The following is a 14644-nucleotide window of genomic DNA, read 5'->3' as shown; positions in this document are numbered from 1 at the left end:
ATCATTTGTGATGGTCTTTGTAATGTTCTTGTGGCTTTCTTGTGGTTTTCTAGGAGTTCTCTTAGACAAAGATCTTGCGATGGCATCTCAGGCCAGGAAGGTACCAGGGTCTTGTTTTGCCCTGTTAAGAACCCTTAGGAAGACGATCAGATGACTCCCTGCAGAGCATGGAGAATAGTATTTTAAGATATTATCCTGTCCGGGCTGGATTATGGGAACTCACTCTTCCTAGGCGGCCGAGAGTATGTTTTCAGGAGCCTGCAGATAATTCAAAAGCCGACAACTTTAGTGTTATTACACATCTCTAAATCTCAGTCAGTTCAGACGGCCCTGGCTCGCCTGATTTGGCTACCAGTGAATAAAAGGATTTATTCTAAAACTTTATGTATTGTTCACAAAGTAAAATATGCGCAGAGAACACACATATGTAGACACCTGATTACCTCCTATTGTGCACCTCGAGATTTAAGGTCCAATATTCAGTCTCTTCTGGCAACCCCTGGGATCTACAGAACCTAGGGCCAGATGTAGCAAGTCGGCAATTTGCGACTTGCAAATTGCGAGTCCCTGCGACTCGCAATTTGCAAGTCGCAAATTGCTATGCAGTACGGTGTCTCAGACACCGACTGCGACTCGCAATGGGGTCGCAATGACCCACCTCATGAATATTCATGAGGTGGGTCGCAAATTGCGGCCCCATTGCGAGTATAGGCACTCGCTAACATGGAGGCCTGCTGTCGACAGCAGACCTCCATGTTTGCGACCTGCTTTTCAATAAAGCCGTTTTTTTTTTTTTTAAGTGTAGCCCGTTTTCCTAACAGGAAAACGAGCTGCATTTAAAAAAAAAAACGAAACCTTTTGTTTCGGGTTTTTTTCAGGGCAGGGAGTGGTCCCTTGGACCACTCCCTGCCCTGAAAAAATATTTTGGGGTCCAGTCACAAACTGGAAGGGGTCCCATAGGGACCCCTTCCAATTTGCGATTGGGTTACCATCCACTTGAAGTGGATGGTAACTGCGATGCCATTTGCGACCGCAAATGGTATTGCATCCCAATGCGACTCGCAAATAGGAAGGGAACACCCCTTCCTATTTGCGAGTCTGAAATGCATTTTGCGAGTCGGTAACGACTCGCAAAATGTATTTCTGCATTGGGATATGCGTTTAGCGAGTCGCAAACGGCAAATTTTGCCGTTTGCGACTCGCTAAACGTTTGCTACATCTGGCCCCAAGAGTGGTGGCAGATCTTTTTCTTTCCTGGCAGAATTCCATCCCAATTCAAATGAGAACTAATTACATCTTGCTTAGTTTTAGAAAGCAATTGAAGACCTATCTTTTTACATAAGTAGTGTGTCTATCCTGCGTTTCTTAGCTTGTGGCTCCTATTAGCGCCAGGAAGCCCTTATGGGTAGCCGTGCACTTTATAAACCACTAAACTTACACTTAACTTAACGTGTGGCTTTCTTTTGCGAATGAAAAGGTTAATATTTTAGTTTCAGATACAACACCACTGACAATCATGATACCCCTTAGCTGTGAAAGATTTGAAGTGCAGAACAAATGGCTACCAGTGCTTTCAATTTGTTTATTTTTTGTCAGTTCAGTGCCCCACGACTGTACCAACATTCACTGGCACACTAGAAACAAGCTCCATATCTTGATATGTCATTAGGCTCACCGTTCCCGAAATTAAAAAGTAATGGCTTCCTTTAATTTTTATGAGCTCATATAGAACGATAAAGACAATTCTTCTCTGTGATGTTTTGAGTTGCATAGCTGCCAAATGTGCCAGGTCCGTGCGTGATTAGCTGCTCCAGTCCAGGTTTGTTTTTCTTTGAATTCTGGGACTTGTAGTCCTAGTTTTAAAAAAGGGAAAAACAAGACTAGAGGTTCCGGAATTCAACGATCAAAAGTGGACGACAGCAGCTCATCACCCATGGGCCTGAGAGACCTAGCAGGGCTGGGGCTAGGTACAATGATAGTGACAGTTTTTCAACCAACTGAAAATAATTTAAATTTCTCTTTCAGTCATTTGTGAGAGTGGAAGTATCAACGAAAACGGCACATGTGTCTGTCCAGATACATTCTATGGACCTTCCTGTCTATATAAAGAGCGACCATGTAAGAACGGATCCGATGACGGTATCCAGTGTGTCTGCGATGAAGGCTTCTATGGGCCCCTGTGTGAATACCCAGCGGAGGGTTGCCTCAACGGAGGATACAGCAATGACAGCAAATGCATTTGCACCGATTTCTTCACTGGGACATCCTGCGAACTCTTGATAGATATTGTACCAGTCGGTAAGAGACATACCTTTGTCAGTTTCAGTTTTTGACATTCAGCTCCAAATGCATAAAAATATTAATTAAGGTTCCCTGGCTCCAGTACGGAAAGTGAAAGAGGTCAAGAGATATATTTTAGATGAGCTACACGTACATTTAGAAGCAAAATAGAATTATGCATGCTGTAAATTGCGTCAATATACATAAAATGTGGTGGACATCCGCATATGGTTGGTAATTGCCCCAGTAGTATTTCCTACAAGTTTTCATTAGAAGACCATTACTATCCTGATCTCGTTGTGGTACCCACTGATCGGCAAAGGCTAAAATCAAGTTTGCAAAGTCCATAATTTCCATTATGTCGTAGGTCTGGACAAAATTACCTTACTTCACCTATCAGAATTCTCGACCGAGTTTATGTCTACAAGGAGATGTGTTCTGCAGGACAACACAAAACCCTCTTCAGGCACTAACGTGGACTATTTTGCAGTTATCACTTCCACCGGCACTAGTTCATCTAACCCAAGTTGTGTACTTTACTCTCAAATCATGCTGCAGCCATCAAACCAAGTTATGAAAACCCCATTAAATGTTCTTCTGATCACAACTCAGGCGGAACTGCCCAGATCCATTCCAACGCTCCTTGTGCCCTCAAACATGCAGTCCATCTCGCCCATTCACCCCACTTTCTGGATATGTCTTTTAACGTTTTGACAACATTCTGCTCAACTGAGGGCATACCTAGCCATTAAAATTCCCATGCCTCACCCTGCATTTTAAGGTTATCCGAGGAAAATACTGCCAGTACCTAAATAATGTTTTGGGTTGGTCGAGAAGGAAGGTATGCTCTTTCAACTGCCAGAAGTATCCGTATTTATATTCTGCCTACCTTGTGTCATCATTATGAGCGCCCTGGTATTTTGGGAAGTAACATCGACACCCCAAGGTGAATTATTACATCCTCATTCTGAATATCAACCCTCAGAATCTGCCATAATGCAGTAATGCCAGATCTTCTTGAGTTTTGAGCTGTAAACTCGAAATATTATGCTATATCATTGCACAAATTCTGACAGATTTTCCATTAACCTCTTAGCTGCTGGGCCGTTCCCCCCCCCACCACCCCCCCCCCCAGTGCTGAGCCCTTTTTTGGCTATTTAGTTCGCGCTTAGGCCTTCATAACTTTTTGTCGACGTAAGCTATCCATGCCAAATTTGCGTCCTTTTTTCCCAACATCCTAGGGATTCTAAAGGTACCCAGAGTTTGTGGTTTTTCCTGGAGGAGACTAAAAAATTAGGCAAAATAGAGCTAAAATTTAGTTTTTCTCAAAACAAATTGAAAAAAGGGCTGCCGAAGAAGGCTTGTGGGTTTTCCCCTGAAAATGGCATCAACAAAGGGTTTGCGGTGCTAAAATCACCAGCTTCCCAGGTTTCAGGAAAAGGCAGACTTGAATCAGAAAACCACACTTTTCAACACAATTTTGGCATTTTTCTGAGACATACCCAATTTTTACAATTTTTGTGTGCTTTCAGCCTCCTTCCAGTTAGTGACAGAAATGGGTGTGAAACCAATCCTGGATCCCGGAAAGCTAACTATTTTTGAAAAAAAACAAAATTCTTAATTCAGCAAAGGTTCATTTGTGTAGATCCTACAAGGTTTTCCTACAGAAAATAACAGCTGAAATAAAAAAAAAATTTAAATTGAGCTGAAAACAACAGCCATTTTTCTTTATGTTTTACTCTATAACTTTTTCCTGCGATGTCAGATTTTTAAAAGCAATATACCATTATGTCTGCAGGACTCTTCTGGTTGCGGGGATATATAGGGCTTGTAGGTTCATCAAGAACCCTAGGTACCCAGAGCCAATAAATGAGCTGCACCCTGCAGTTGGTTTTCATTATATACTGGATATACAGCAATTCATTTGCTGAAATATGAAGAGTGAAAAATAGGTATCAAGAAAACCTTTGCATTTCCAAAATGGCCTCAAGATAAGGTGTTGAGGAGCAGTTGTTATTTGCACATCTCTGATTTCTGGGGTGCCCATACTAGCATGTGAATTGCAGGGCATTTCTCAAATAGACGTCTTTTTTACACACTCTCTTATATTTGGAAGGAAAAAATGTAGAGAAAGACAAGGGGCAATAACACTTGTTTTGCTATTCTATGTTCCCCCAAGTCTCCCGATAAAAATGGTACCTCACTTGTGTGGGTAGGCCTAGCGTCTGCGACAGGAAATGCCCCAAAACACAACGTGGACACATCACATTTTCCCAAAGAAAACAGAGGTGTTTTTTGCAAAGTGCCTACCTGTGGATTTTGGCCTCTAGCTCAGCCGGCACCTAGGGAAACCTACCAAACCTATGCATTTTGGAAAACTAGACACCTAGGGGAATCCAAGCTGGGGTGACTTGTGGGGCTCTGACCAGGTTCTGTTACCCAGAATCCTTTGCAACCCTCAAAATGTGGCTAAAAAAACATGCTTTCCTCACATTTCGGTGACAGCAAGTTCTGGAATCTGAGAGGAGCCACAAATTTCCTTCCACCCAGCGTTTCCCCAAGTCTCCCGATAAAAATGATACCTCAATTGTGTGGGTAGGCCTAGCGCCCGCGACAGGAGATGCCCCAAAAAACAACGTGGACACATCCCATGGTTTGACAGAAAAGAGAGCTGTTTTTTGCAAAGTGCCTACCCGTAGATTTTGGCCTCTAGCTCAGCCGGCACCTAGGGAAACCTACCAAACCTGTGCAGTTTTAAAGACTAGAGACCTAGAGGAATCCAAGATGGGGTGACTTGTGGGGCTTTGACCAGGTTCTGTTACCCAGAATCCTTTGCAAACCTCATATTGTGGCTAAAAAAACACATTTTCCTCACATTTCGGCGACAGAAAGTTCTGGAATCTGAGAGGAGCCACAAATTTTCTTCCACCCAGCGTTCCTCCAAGTCTCCCGATAAAAATGATACCTCACTTGTGTGGGTAGTCCTAGCGCCCGCGACAGGAAATGCCCCAAAACACAACGTGGACACATCCCATGTTTTGACAGAAAACAGCGCTGTTTTTTGCAAAGTGCCTACCTGTAGATTTTGGCCTCTAGCTCAGCTGGCACCTAAGGAAACCTACCAAACCTGTGCACTTTTGAAAACTAGAGACCTAGGGGAATCCAAGATGGGGTGACTTGTGGGGCTCTGACCAGGTTCTGTTACCCAGAATCCTTTGCAAACATCAAAATGTGGCTAAAAAAACACGTTTTCCTCACATTTCGGTGACAGAAAGTTCCGGAATCTGAAAGGAGCCACAAATTTCCTTCCACCCAGCGTTCCCCCAAGTCTCCCGATAAAAATGATACCTCAATTGTGTGGGTAGGCCTAGCGCCCGCAACAGGAAATGCCCCAAAACACAACGTGGACACAACCCATGTTTTGACAGAAAACAGAGCGTTTTTTTGCAAAGTACCTACCTGTAGATTTTGGCCTCCAGCTCAGCCGGCACCTAGGGAAACCTACCAAACCTGTGCACTTTTAAAAATTAGAGACCTAGGGGAATCCAAGATGGGGTGACTTGTGGGGCTCTGACCAGGTTCTGGTACCCAGAATCGTTTGCAAACCTCAAAATGTGTCTAAAAAAACACGTTTTCCTCACATTTCGGTGACAGAGAGTTCTGGAATCTGAGAGGAGCCACAAATTTCCTTCCACCCAGCGTTTCCCCAAGTCTCCCGATAAAAATGATACCTCACTTGTGTGGGTAGGCCTAGCGCCTGCAACAGGAATGGATCACACAAGGGTCAAAGGTAGTCCTTGCATGAGGGCTACTGTTAACCCTGGAGTGATTCATTCCTGAAGAAGGCACTAGGCGCAGGCACACAAGCAGGGTTGTGTTTTTATCAGTACAAGTGGGGAAACACTAGGTGGTAGGAATTTTGAGGATCCCTGCACATTCCTGTAGTTTCTGTGATAAAAAATAAAGGAAAAATAGTGGTTTTAATCAACGTTTCACATTTGCAGGGTATTCTGGGTAAGAAAACTTTGTTAAATCCAAACACACCACATTTACGTGGGCTGCCTTGGGTGTCTAGTTTTCAGAAATGTCTGCGTTCTGTAGGTTTCCCTACATGGCTGCCGAGCCCAGTACTAAATACTTATGTGACTGTCTTAAAAAACGAGGCTATTTTGTGGTAGGTATTTTTAATGGCTCCCTGCAGATCCCTGGACTTCTGCTCATTGGAATGCAAGGCAAATGTGTTTTTAAAGCACATTTTGTGATTTCAAGGGGATTCTGGGTGAAGGAAAACTGGTGAGAGCCACGCAAGTCCTGCACCCTTGGACTCCCCTGGTACTAGTTTGTTAAAGTTAACCCACCACTCACACTGGTTGGTTTTAGCACCTCCAGAAATTATGGTTTCAAAGCATGAATACTTATCAAAGTATCTGAATATTGAAACCAAGCCTTCTGAAGGTGGGCCATAAAGCCGCGTCCAGGCACCAACCTTTTTATGGTCCATTCACACGCCATTCACGCACAACAAACAACCCTTTCATATCGCCAGCTACGGGCCCAATCCAACCAATCACTGCACTCACATTAACTTACCGCTGCCAGACAAGGGCCCATCACATTCACACGCCACAGATCGGAATAAGTTTGACTACATTTTACCACCTGTCAAGTAACTGCCTCCTTCTTCCTTAACATTACCAAATGCATGTGTAACGAACCTTTACTAATGACTCCTGTGACAGCCACCTGAGGCTCAGGAAGACATGTTTTTCATGCGCCTTTAACGCACTCTCTGTGCTAAATCCAACTACTTCCAGTTTGTGGATGCACGTTGGGGGTGTCCGAGTATGCCGTTCAAAGCGATTCCTTGAACTGAGTGAGCATATCTACCTTTGAAACTAAGGGAGACATGCTGGGGATTTCTCATGATGTTACCTAAAGAGAAGGTCATAGGTTAACTGCCCCCTTCTTCCTTAACATTACCACATGCATGCGTAACAAACCTCAACTAATGACTCCAGTGACAGCCACCTGAGGCTCAGGAAGACATGTTTTTCATGCGTTTTTAACGCACTCTCTGTGCTAAATCCAACTCCTTCCAGCTTGTGGATGCAAGTTGGGGGTGTCCGAGTATGCCGTACAAAGCGATTCCTTGAACTGAGAGAGCATATCTACCTTTGAAACTAGGGGAGACATGCTGGGGATTTCTCATGATGTTCCCTAAAGAGAAGGTCATGGGCTATGAAAAAGGGTAGTGTTTGGTACATAGGGGAGTCCATGAGAATGTAGCATATGTCCCAGCCAACATTATGTGCAGTGATGTGACTATAATGCACTTATACAGCAAACTGAACATCTACTAAGTTCTGATGGAGGATGAACATAAAAAGCAGGTCAAACAATGACCTATACAAGTCATTCTCCTTCAGTGCTGGGATGGCACCAATGGGTTTGAATCCATAGGTGTAGATGATGTACATCTGTACTACCTTTACTATCTGCCTTCTACCTGTGCAATAACCCTGTGAAGGCACTCCTACCATAAGCTTTCCTTATCCATTCATGCCTCTGTTCTCATCAGAGTCCTGGCTAATCCTGGATAATTGCCAAGTGAACCTTTACTAGTTTGTGGATGCAAGTTGGGGGTTTAAAGTAGCCCATACAAAGTGATTCCTTGAACTGAGAGAGCATATCTACCATTGAAAGTAAGGTAGACATGCTGGTGAAGAAAGGGTACTCCGTGACAATGTGGCATATGTTCTGTCCACTAGTATATGCAGTAGGGAGAATATAATGCATGTTAATTGAACAGAACACTGACCATGTTCTGACGGTGGATTTAGCTCTCAAGCAGTCCAAAAGGAAGTCCATGATGAAGTAAAATTCTGTAGCTCCTTGCCTAACGAAGCAGTGGCCCATGGACGTTCGGTATCCATGCAGTGCCACTGAAAGGATTACCCAACGGCAGCTCAACCTCAATTGATTTCCCAGAACTTTGCTTTAGTATGATACAACGTAAAGCAAGTAGGGATACAGAGGCCTGGTTGTGATGGACACTGGGGACAGTAATACCGACTCTCCTGCCGCTTTCCATGCTTCGAGCACACTTTACAGCGACAACATGGACGATCCTTTTTGGGTGTTTTAGGAATGCGATCAGCAAAGTGTCGCTCCTGCAGCCTTGCCGCATCCTCCAGAACATATGAGGTGGAGGCTGCTGCTGCTTCTGTAACAGCAGTGAGGGTTTCAATTACAGACTAATGGAAGTCAAGGAAAGTCATGAGTCTTCCTGCGGTTGTCTGATGGTAAACAACATTCGCATTATATGTTGCCATCTGAATCAGGTGGATAAAACAGTTTCTTGTACCAAGTGCAAGTTTTACGACACGCATTGTATGGTTGAAGAACCTGGTCATTCTTGTCCACTCCGCCCATGTACTTATTGTAATCAAGTATACAGATGGGCTTGTGGACTTCGACCATCTGACCCCAAACCGTTATGGGAGAAGTGCTCTCATCATGAATTGTAGTGAGCATGTATACATCACGCCTATCTAGGAGCTTGACTGCGAGCAGTTCGTTAGAACGCAGTGCAGTACTCTGGGATTTCTGGAGCTTCTTGCAAACAAGCTCCTGCGGGAATCCTTTGCGGTTACAACAAACTGTACCGCAGGCCACAGTGCCAGCTTTGTAGAGCTCACTGAACAGCTCTACTCCTGTATAGAAATTGTCCACATAATTGTTATAACCTTTGTGAAGAAGTGGCTGGACAAGTTCCCATACAATCTTACCTGTGACACCTAACTCAGGAGGGCAACCTACAGGGTTTAGGGTAGAATCCTTCCCTGTATACACTCTCATGCTGTACACACAGCCAGAAGAGCTCTCACACAGCATGTACAGATTTATGCCATAGCGATCTCTTTTGCTCACAATGTACTGTCTGAAAAGCAGCCGTCCTTTGTACAGGATCAGGGACTCATCGACTGCTATATTCTTTCCAGGAGTATAGATCTCTGGAAACCTGGCAGACAAATGTTCCACGACAGGCTGAATTTTGAACAACCTGTCATGATCTGGATGGTCCCAGGGCAATGCTGCAGAATTGTCATTGAAATGCAGCATGCACTGCAGTAGCAAAAAACGATCTCTGCTTATATATGGTGCGAAGATGGGAGTTACCCAAACCGTGCGAGTCGTCCAGTAGGACTGCAAGGTGGGTTTCTGCACTAACCCCATTTGTTTTAAAGCGCAGGTAACGCTTGCCTTTACTAATCCACTCAGCTAAATACATATAAATGTATATCCTTTGCAGCAGGACAATAAACCATCTGCGCTACTTTATGGCAACTGCCACTACAGAAAAGACATACATGCTTGCATATATATATATATTTTGTGAACAAGAATCTCACCGCACTCCACGAGGTTCAAATTGGCATGTTTTATTGCAAGCAACAGCCACCTACGCCTTCCTACCTACCTTTCGACTGTCAAGGAGTCTTGATCACAGTAAATGAGTCCCTCTTTTCTTTCATTTTTTATACTTGCAATAAAACATGTCAATTTGAACCTCGTGGAGTGCGGTGAGATTCTTGTTCACAAAATATTTTCGAGGTTGCTCTCCTCCATCACCAAGCACTGGCAGTGGACTACGCTGCGCAACAATCTTTTAACCAATTTGTGTTGCATATATATATAATATATATATATATATATATATATATATATATATATGTTTAGAAACAAAGTGGTCGAAGGGTTCGCTGGGCGTCACGCTCCACTGCCGGTGCCCAGTGACAGAGAAGACCAATCTCGAAATTATGTAATGCTGAAAAATTTCACCGCACTCCACAAGGTACAAATAAACGTGTATTTTATTGCAGTCAGTAACCACCAACGCGTTTCGACTCACCAAGGAGTCTTGATCACGGTCCTTGTGGAGTACGGTGAAATTGTTTGCCATTATATATATATATATATATATATATATATATATATATATATATATATATATATATATATATATATATATAACTTTTATGTATATGTGTGGTTTCCCTGGGGGGCCAATTGTGGCTCCCAGAAAACTACACAAAAAAGAAAAACAAGCATTTACAATGCAAAGGGTTTCGCATCTGCTCGAGTTAGAGCTATTAGCGTTATAAACTCCTAACCCAACTTTTCTTGCCACATAAATTGAAAATTGAAAGTTAAACAGTTTCACATAAGGGAGCCGATTCACAGCGCCACGGCCGCCATGAGCATCAGGTGAAGAGATACACAAAAGGAAAAGATGTTTGCTCGCAGTTAAACGTAACAGCAAAAGTGCAATTAGCCATGTACTAGGGGCGATGGCCAAGGCGGTAACAAAACATCCCCAAGGAGGCACAAAGGTAAACCATTTACCAATGTAATCAAAGGATTTTTGAAGGGCAAGCCCACGAACGAGTGATAGTGATGGGCGTGAGGTGGGCATTGTTAAAAGCCCAGATACACACCAACACGTGAGAAAAGCAGCGCATGCGCGCTGCAACGCTCGACCTGAAAAAAAAAATATATATATATATATATATATATATATATATATATATATCCCAAACACGAAAAGCCCAGGCACCAGTCCATGTTAAAATCCAAGCATTTAATAGCATTTCTGAGCAGTAAGACAAAAAATCCTGACGCGTTTCGGAAACTGCATGCCTTGTTCACAGGTAAGTAAGTAACCCAGGCCGCCCTGGAGGGTCTGTGGCCCCTTACGGAGCAGGGGGTGACAATGATACATATATATATATATATGTAGAGAGAGAGAGAGAGAGAGAGAAAGGAAGACACTAATTTTACATAACTTTTTTTTTCATACATGTGTGCTTTCCCTTGGCAAAGCACTCATGTATAAAAAAAAAACAATGGCCCCATAGATGGTCACCCTAAGGGCTGACCACCACCAATTTTTTAATTTTTTATTTTTTAGTACAATTTTTTCCCTGGGGGGGGCGATCAGCCCCCACCCAGTGAAAACTAGATTTTTTGTTTTACCCCCAGGGGTCGTCCTGTGTTCTGAGGGCCGACCCCGCCATTTTGTTTTTAATTATTTTACTTTTTTTTTAACTGTGGGGGGCGCGATGGCCCCCCCAAAACAGTACTGATACAAAAATAATGCCGGGGGGGTGGCCCTTTTACAAGGGGGCAGACCCCCCAAAGAAGATCCCTGGTGTCTAGGCGAAAGGCATCAATGGAAAGGGGAGAGCCTCCCCTTTCCATCGATGCCTACCTGGCATCTGGGGATGCCGTTTTGGCCTTTTTTTCCCCACCGGAGCAGAAGAGCACTCTTACCTGATCCACTTCTGCTCCGGTTGGGAAAAAAAGTGACGTCAGCACGCCGCCACAAAGGGGCGGGAGGGGGGCAGGATGGAGCCGTGGAAGTTGTTTCGAGTCTCCAACGGGGGAAACAATAAAAAAAGTCCTCCGGTGCATTGCACCAGAGGATTTTTAACCCCCTCTCTGGTGTCGGCCACTGGTCGTAACCTGCACCAGGGAGGGAGTGTGGGCGTCGGCCAGTGGCCGATGCCCGCACTTATAGGGTAAAGAAATGAGTGCAGATAAAAAAAAACTGTGTTGGTCTTTGTTCTACTTGTAATTCTAATTTGGGTGCACATCCTGTTTGCACAGGAATCTGGAGTTCTACTTGACTCCTGATGAGCTGTTAGCACATCACTTTGCAATGCTATATATCACATTATGCACAACCATATGAACTACATGCCTTATAAGTTTGAACAGTATTAACGCTATGTCCATTTGGCTTAGTATTGTTGCACAAGTTCACTAGACAGCATGGTGATTTCCCAAAATATTTAATGAATAAAAATCTTACAGGGCTATTTAAATTGTGATGGGTGTCCAGCCACCCTGACGGATCAGCGAGGGCCAGGCCTCTGCCTTCACACCAGCCTTCCCAGCACAGAACTCTCAGCCATGTTTTGTGAGCTATTTTGCCCACTGGTTCGGGGAATGCGCTTTCAACAGAGCTGAATAATGAGAAGGTGACATGCTTTTTATACCCATTCTGCATTTATGTTTTTTGTATTCATCAAACAAAGTTCCAGTGTCCATGAAGAACCAACATTCAATGACTGGCACACCGTTTTCTCCATGCAACCATAGTTACTTTTCCCTGGCTGGGGCAGCCATATTTCACTTGGAGGACCTGGCTCCTCAGCAGGCGAACCTCCTGATGTATTCCATCATAGTGGCCCTCTGGAGGACCGACCACTGTCTTTGGCTGAGTCCACTGGCAGCCAGTCAGCTGTTCCCCCACTCTAAATAGGGGGAGGAAGCATACGATTGGCATGGTGGGACAAGGGGGTCGAGGCAAAACCAGCAAAGACACTCATGAGGTATTTGCTGCATTCAACAAAGAGAATAGCAGTCAATAGGATTCAAGCATTGATTAGGATGATAAATTGGGAGGCAGAGAGTGTAGTGGCATACTAATGACAAACGTAGTGACAGGGCCTTTACTTATTCAATTATTAGATATTTTTTGTCTGTGATTTCACAAATTCATATTCAAGGAATGGCAGCAATTAATCATAAACCTTGCACTTATAGAGCATTGTTAGATTAAAAATCATATTGTAAAATCCAGATTCTGTGTTAATGAGAACCTTGCATATCTCTTCAAAACTCAAAAATCTTATGCACTTTCACAGCCAATAGGTCTGTTTTTTCATTTATTTACGGACACTTGATATGATGATATCAATGGAGGAGTCAACATATATGGGGCAATGCTTGTTGACCTTGCTATAAATAAAGCAAAACACAAATGGTGGATGGAATTCAGAACCAATCAAACATTCACCCCCAGTCACAGATCTGGGTTTAATCCATCAATTATTTTTCTCTCCATGCCAGCCCAGTTTGAACCCAGCCATATGCAAATCAGTCTTGACCCTGTTCCTCATGGAAACAGTCCAGCCCGAACTGCCAGGCCATGTCCTCCTTGGACTGGAAACAAGCAACCTGGGACTGGTTTCAGGGTTTCACCCTTCATCAGCCAGGCTAGCTTGAATCCAGTGGCATAGTGAGCCCGGGACCCACATCTGGTCATACCCGGCGCACTTATAGTGGCAAAAGCAAAGCAAAACACAAATGATGGACAGAATGCAGAACCAATCAAACATTCACCCCCAGTCACAGATCTGGGTTTAATCCATCAATTCTTTTGCTCGCCATGCCACCCCAGTTTGAACCCACCCATATGCAAATCAGTCTTGACCCTGTTTCTCATGGGAACAGTCCAGCCCGAACTGCCAGGCCAGGTCCTCACTGGACCTGGAAAAAAGCATCCTGGGACCGGTTTGATTCAGAAGGAATGCACTCAAAATGAGCATTAGACCTCCGGTAGAATGGGATAATAGTACAAGAGATACTGCAATATCTGCCTAAAAGGCCATCTCTAATTTCCTTATTACATGCAACTTGTGACCTTTCTAGTCATGTCTAAGAATGAAGTAGTATAGCTGCTCAACTTTAATATGTTATTACAGTTTAGGTGTTTACTTCATTTAAGCTATTCTTTCTCTTCATACTACATCCCATGCAGTCTTTTTTTCTCTTTCATCTGATAATTTTTTGGACCCTCGTACATTGCTTGGCTCCCTTCATTCTTTGGTGGTTTCCACTAAATGGGGGTGGTGGGGAAGGGATTAAAAAAATGTTTTTAAAAAACCCACTTACCTGGTCAGGTCAGGAGAAGCATTCCTCTCCTCCGCCTTCCTCTTTGTCCAGAAGCACACAGGCTTCCAGACTCCCCCCAGTCAATCATGATATGGCTGTCACCAGCATGACAACAGCATTGTGAGTGGTGTGAGTGGCCTGGTTCGGTGCTCACAGACGGAGTAGCACCTTGTGCACATTCTCCTCCTGGCTGTGAAATACAGCCAGGAGGAGAAATACAAAGTGCGTGTGTCTGTTTGGCTGGCACAACATGGCCCAAAAAATCATTTTTTTTTGTTCTGCTTAAAGCAGTGGGGCGATTAGCAGAGGAGTCGCCCTTTGCCTTCATTTATCTTCTCCCAAAGGCTCCTGTGCCATTTAGGCCCTCCCCAGCTGGGATGCTCACAGGCCAAAACTGCATTTGGTACCCTCACCGACCCTGCCCTGCTGGGCCTAACTATTCTTCCTTGCATCATAGTGTGCTTCCTGGGAGATGGACAAGCTGCCTTCTGGTTTTCAAAACATCTATCATCTTTATAGAGGTGTGCTCAGTAGCTTGTATCATTGTGTAGCAGAAGGGAATCAACTTTCCCTTAGTACAGCCACACAGTGAAAAGCGTCTGCACACTTAGAAGCATTGGAA

At 44.0% G+C, this 14644-nt stretch overlaps 1 protein-coding gene across 2 annotated transcripts in view; it reads left to right on the top strand.

Annotated features, from left to right (window-relative positions):
* The window catches only part of LOC138259801 (mucin-3A-like), a 397229-nt gene that overhangs the window by 91049 nt on the left and 291536 nt on the right, over nt 1–14644 (top strand). For both annotated transcript variants that reach the window (XM_069207692.1, XM_069207693.1), the window contains one exon: nt 2026–2298. In XM_069207692.1, coding sequence (XP_069063793.1) covers nt 2026–2298 — 273 coding nt within the window. The remainder of the gene's footprint in view (nt 1–2025; nt 2299–14644) is intronic.

Source organism: Pleurodeles waltl, chromosome 9 (genome assembly GCF_031143425.1).
Source record: "Pleurodeles waltl isolate 20211129_DDA chromosome 9, aPleWal1.hap1.20221129, whole genome shotgun sequence".
NCBI lineage: Eukaryota > Metazoa > Chordata > Amphibia > Caudata > Salamandridae > Pleurodeles > Pleurodeles waltl.
The sequence above is the reverse complement of the archived record's forward strand: the minus strand, read 5'-3'. Positions and strand labels throughout refer to the sequence as shown.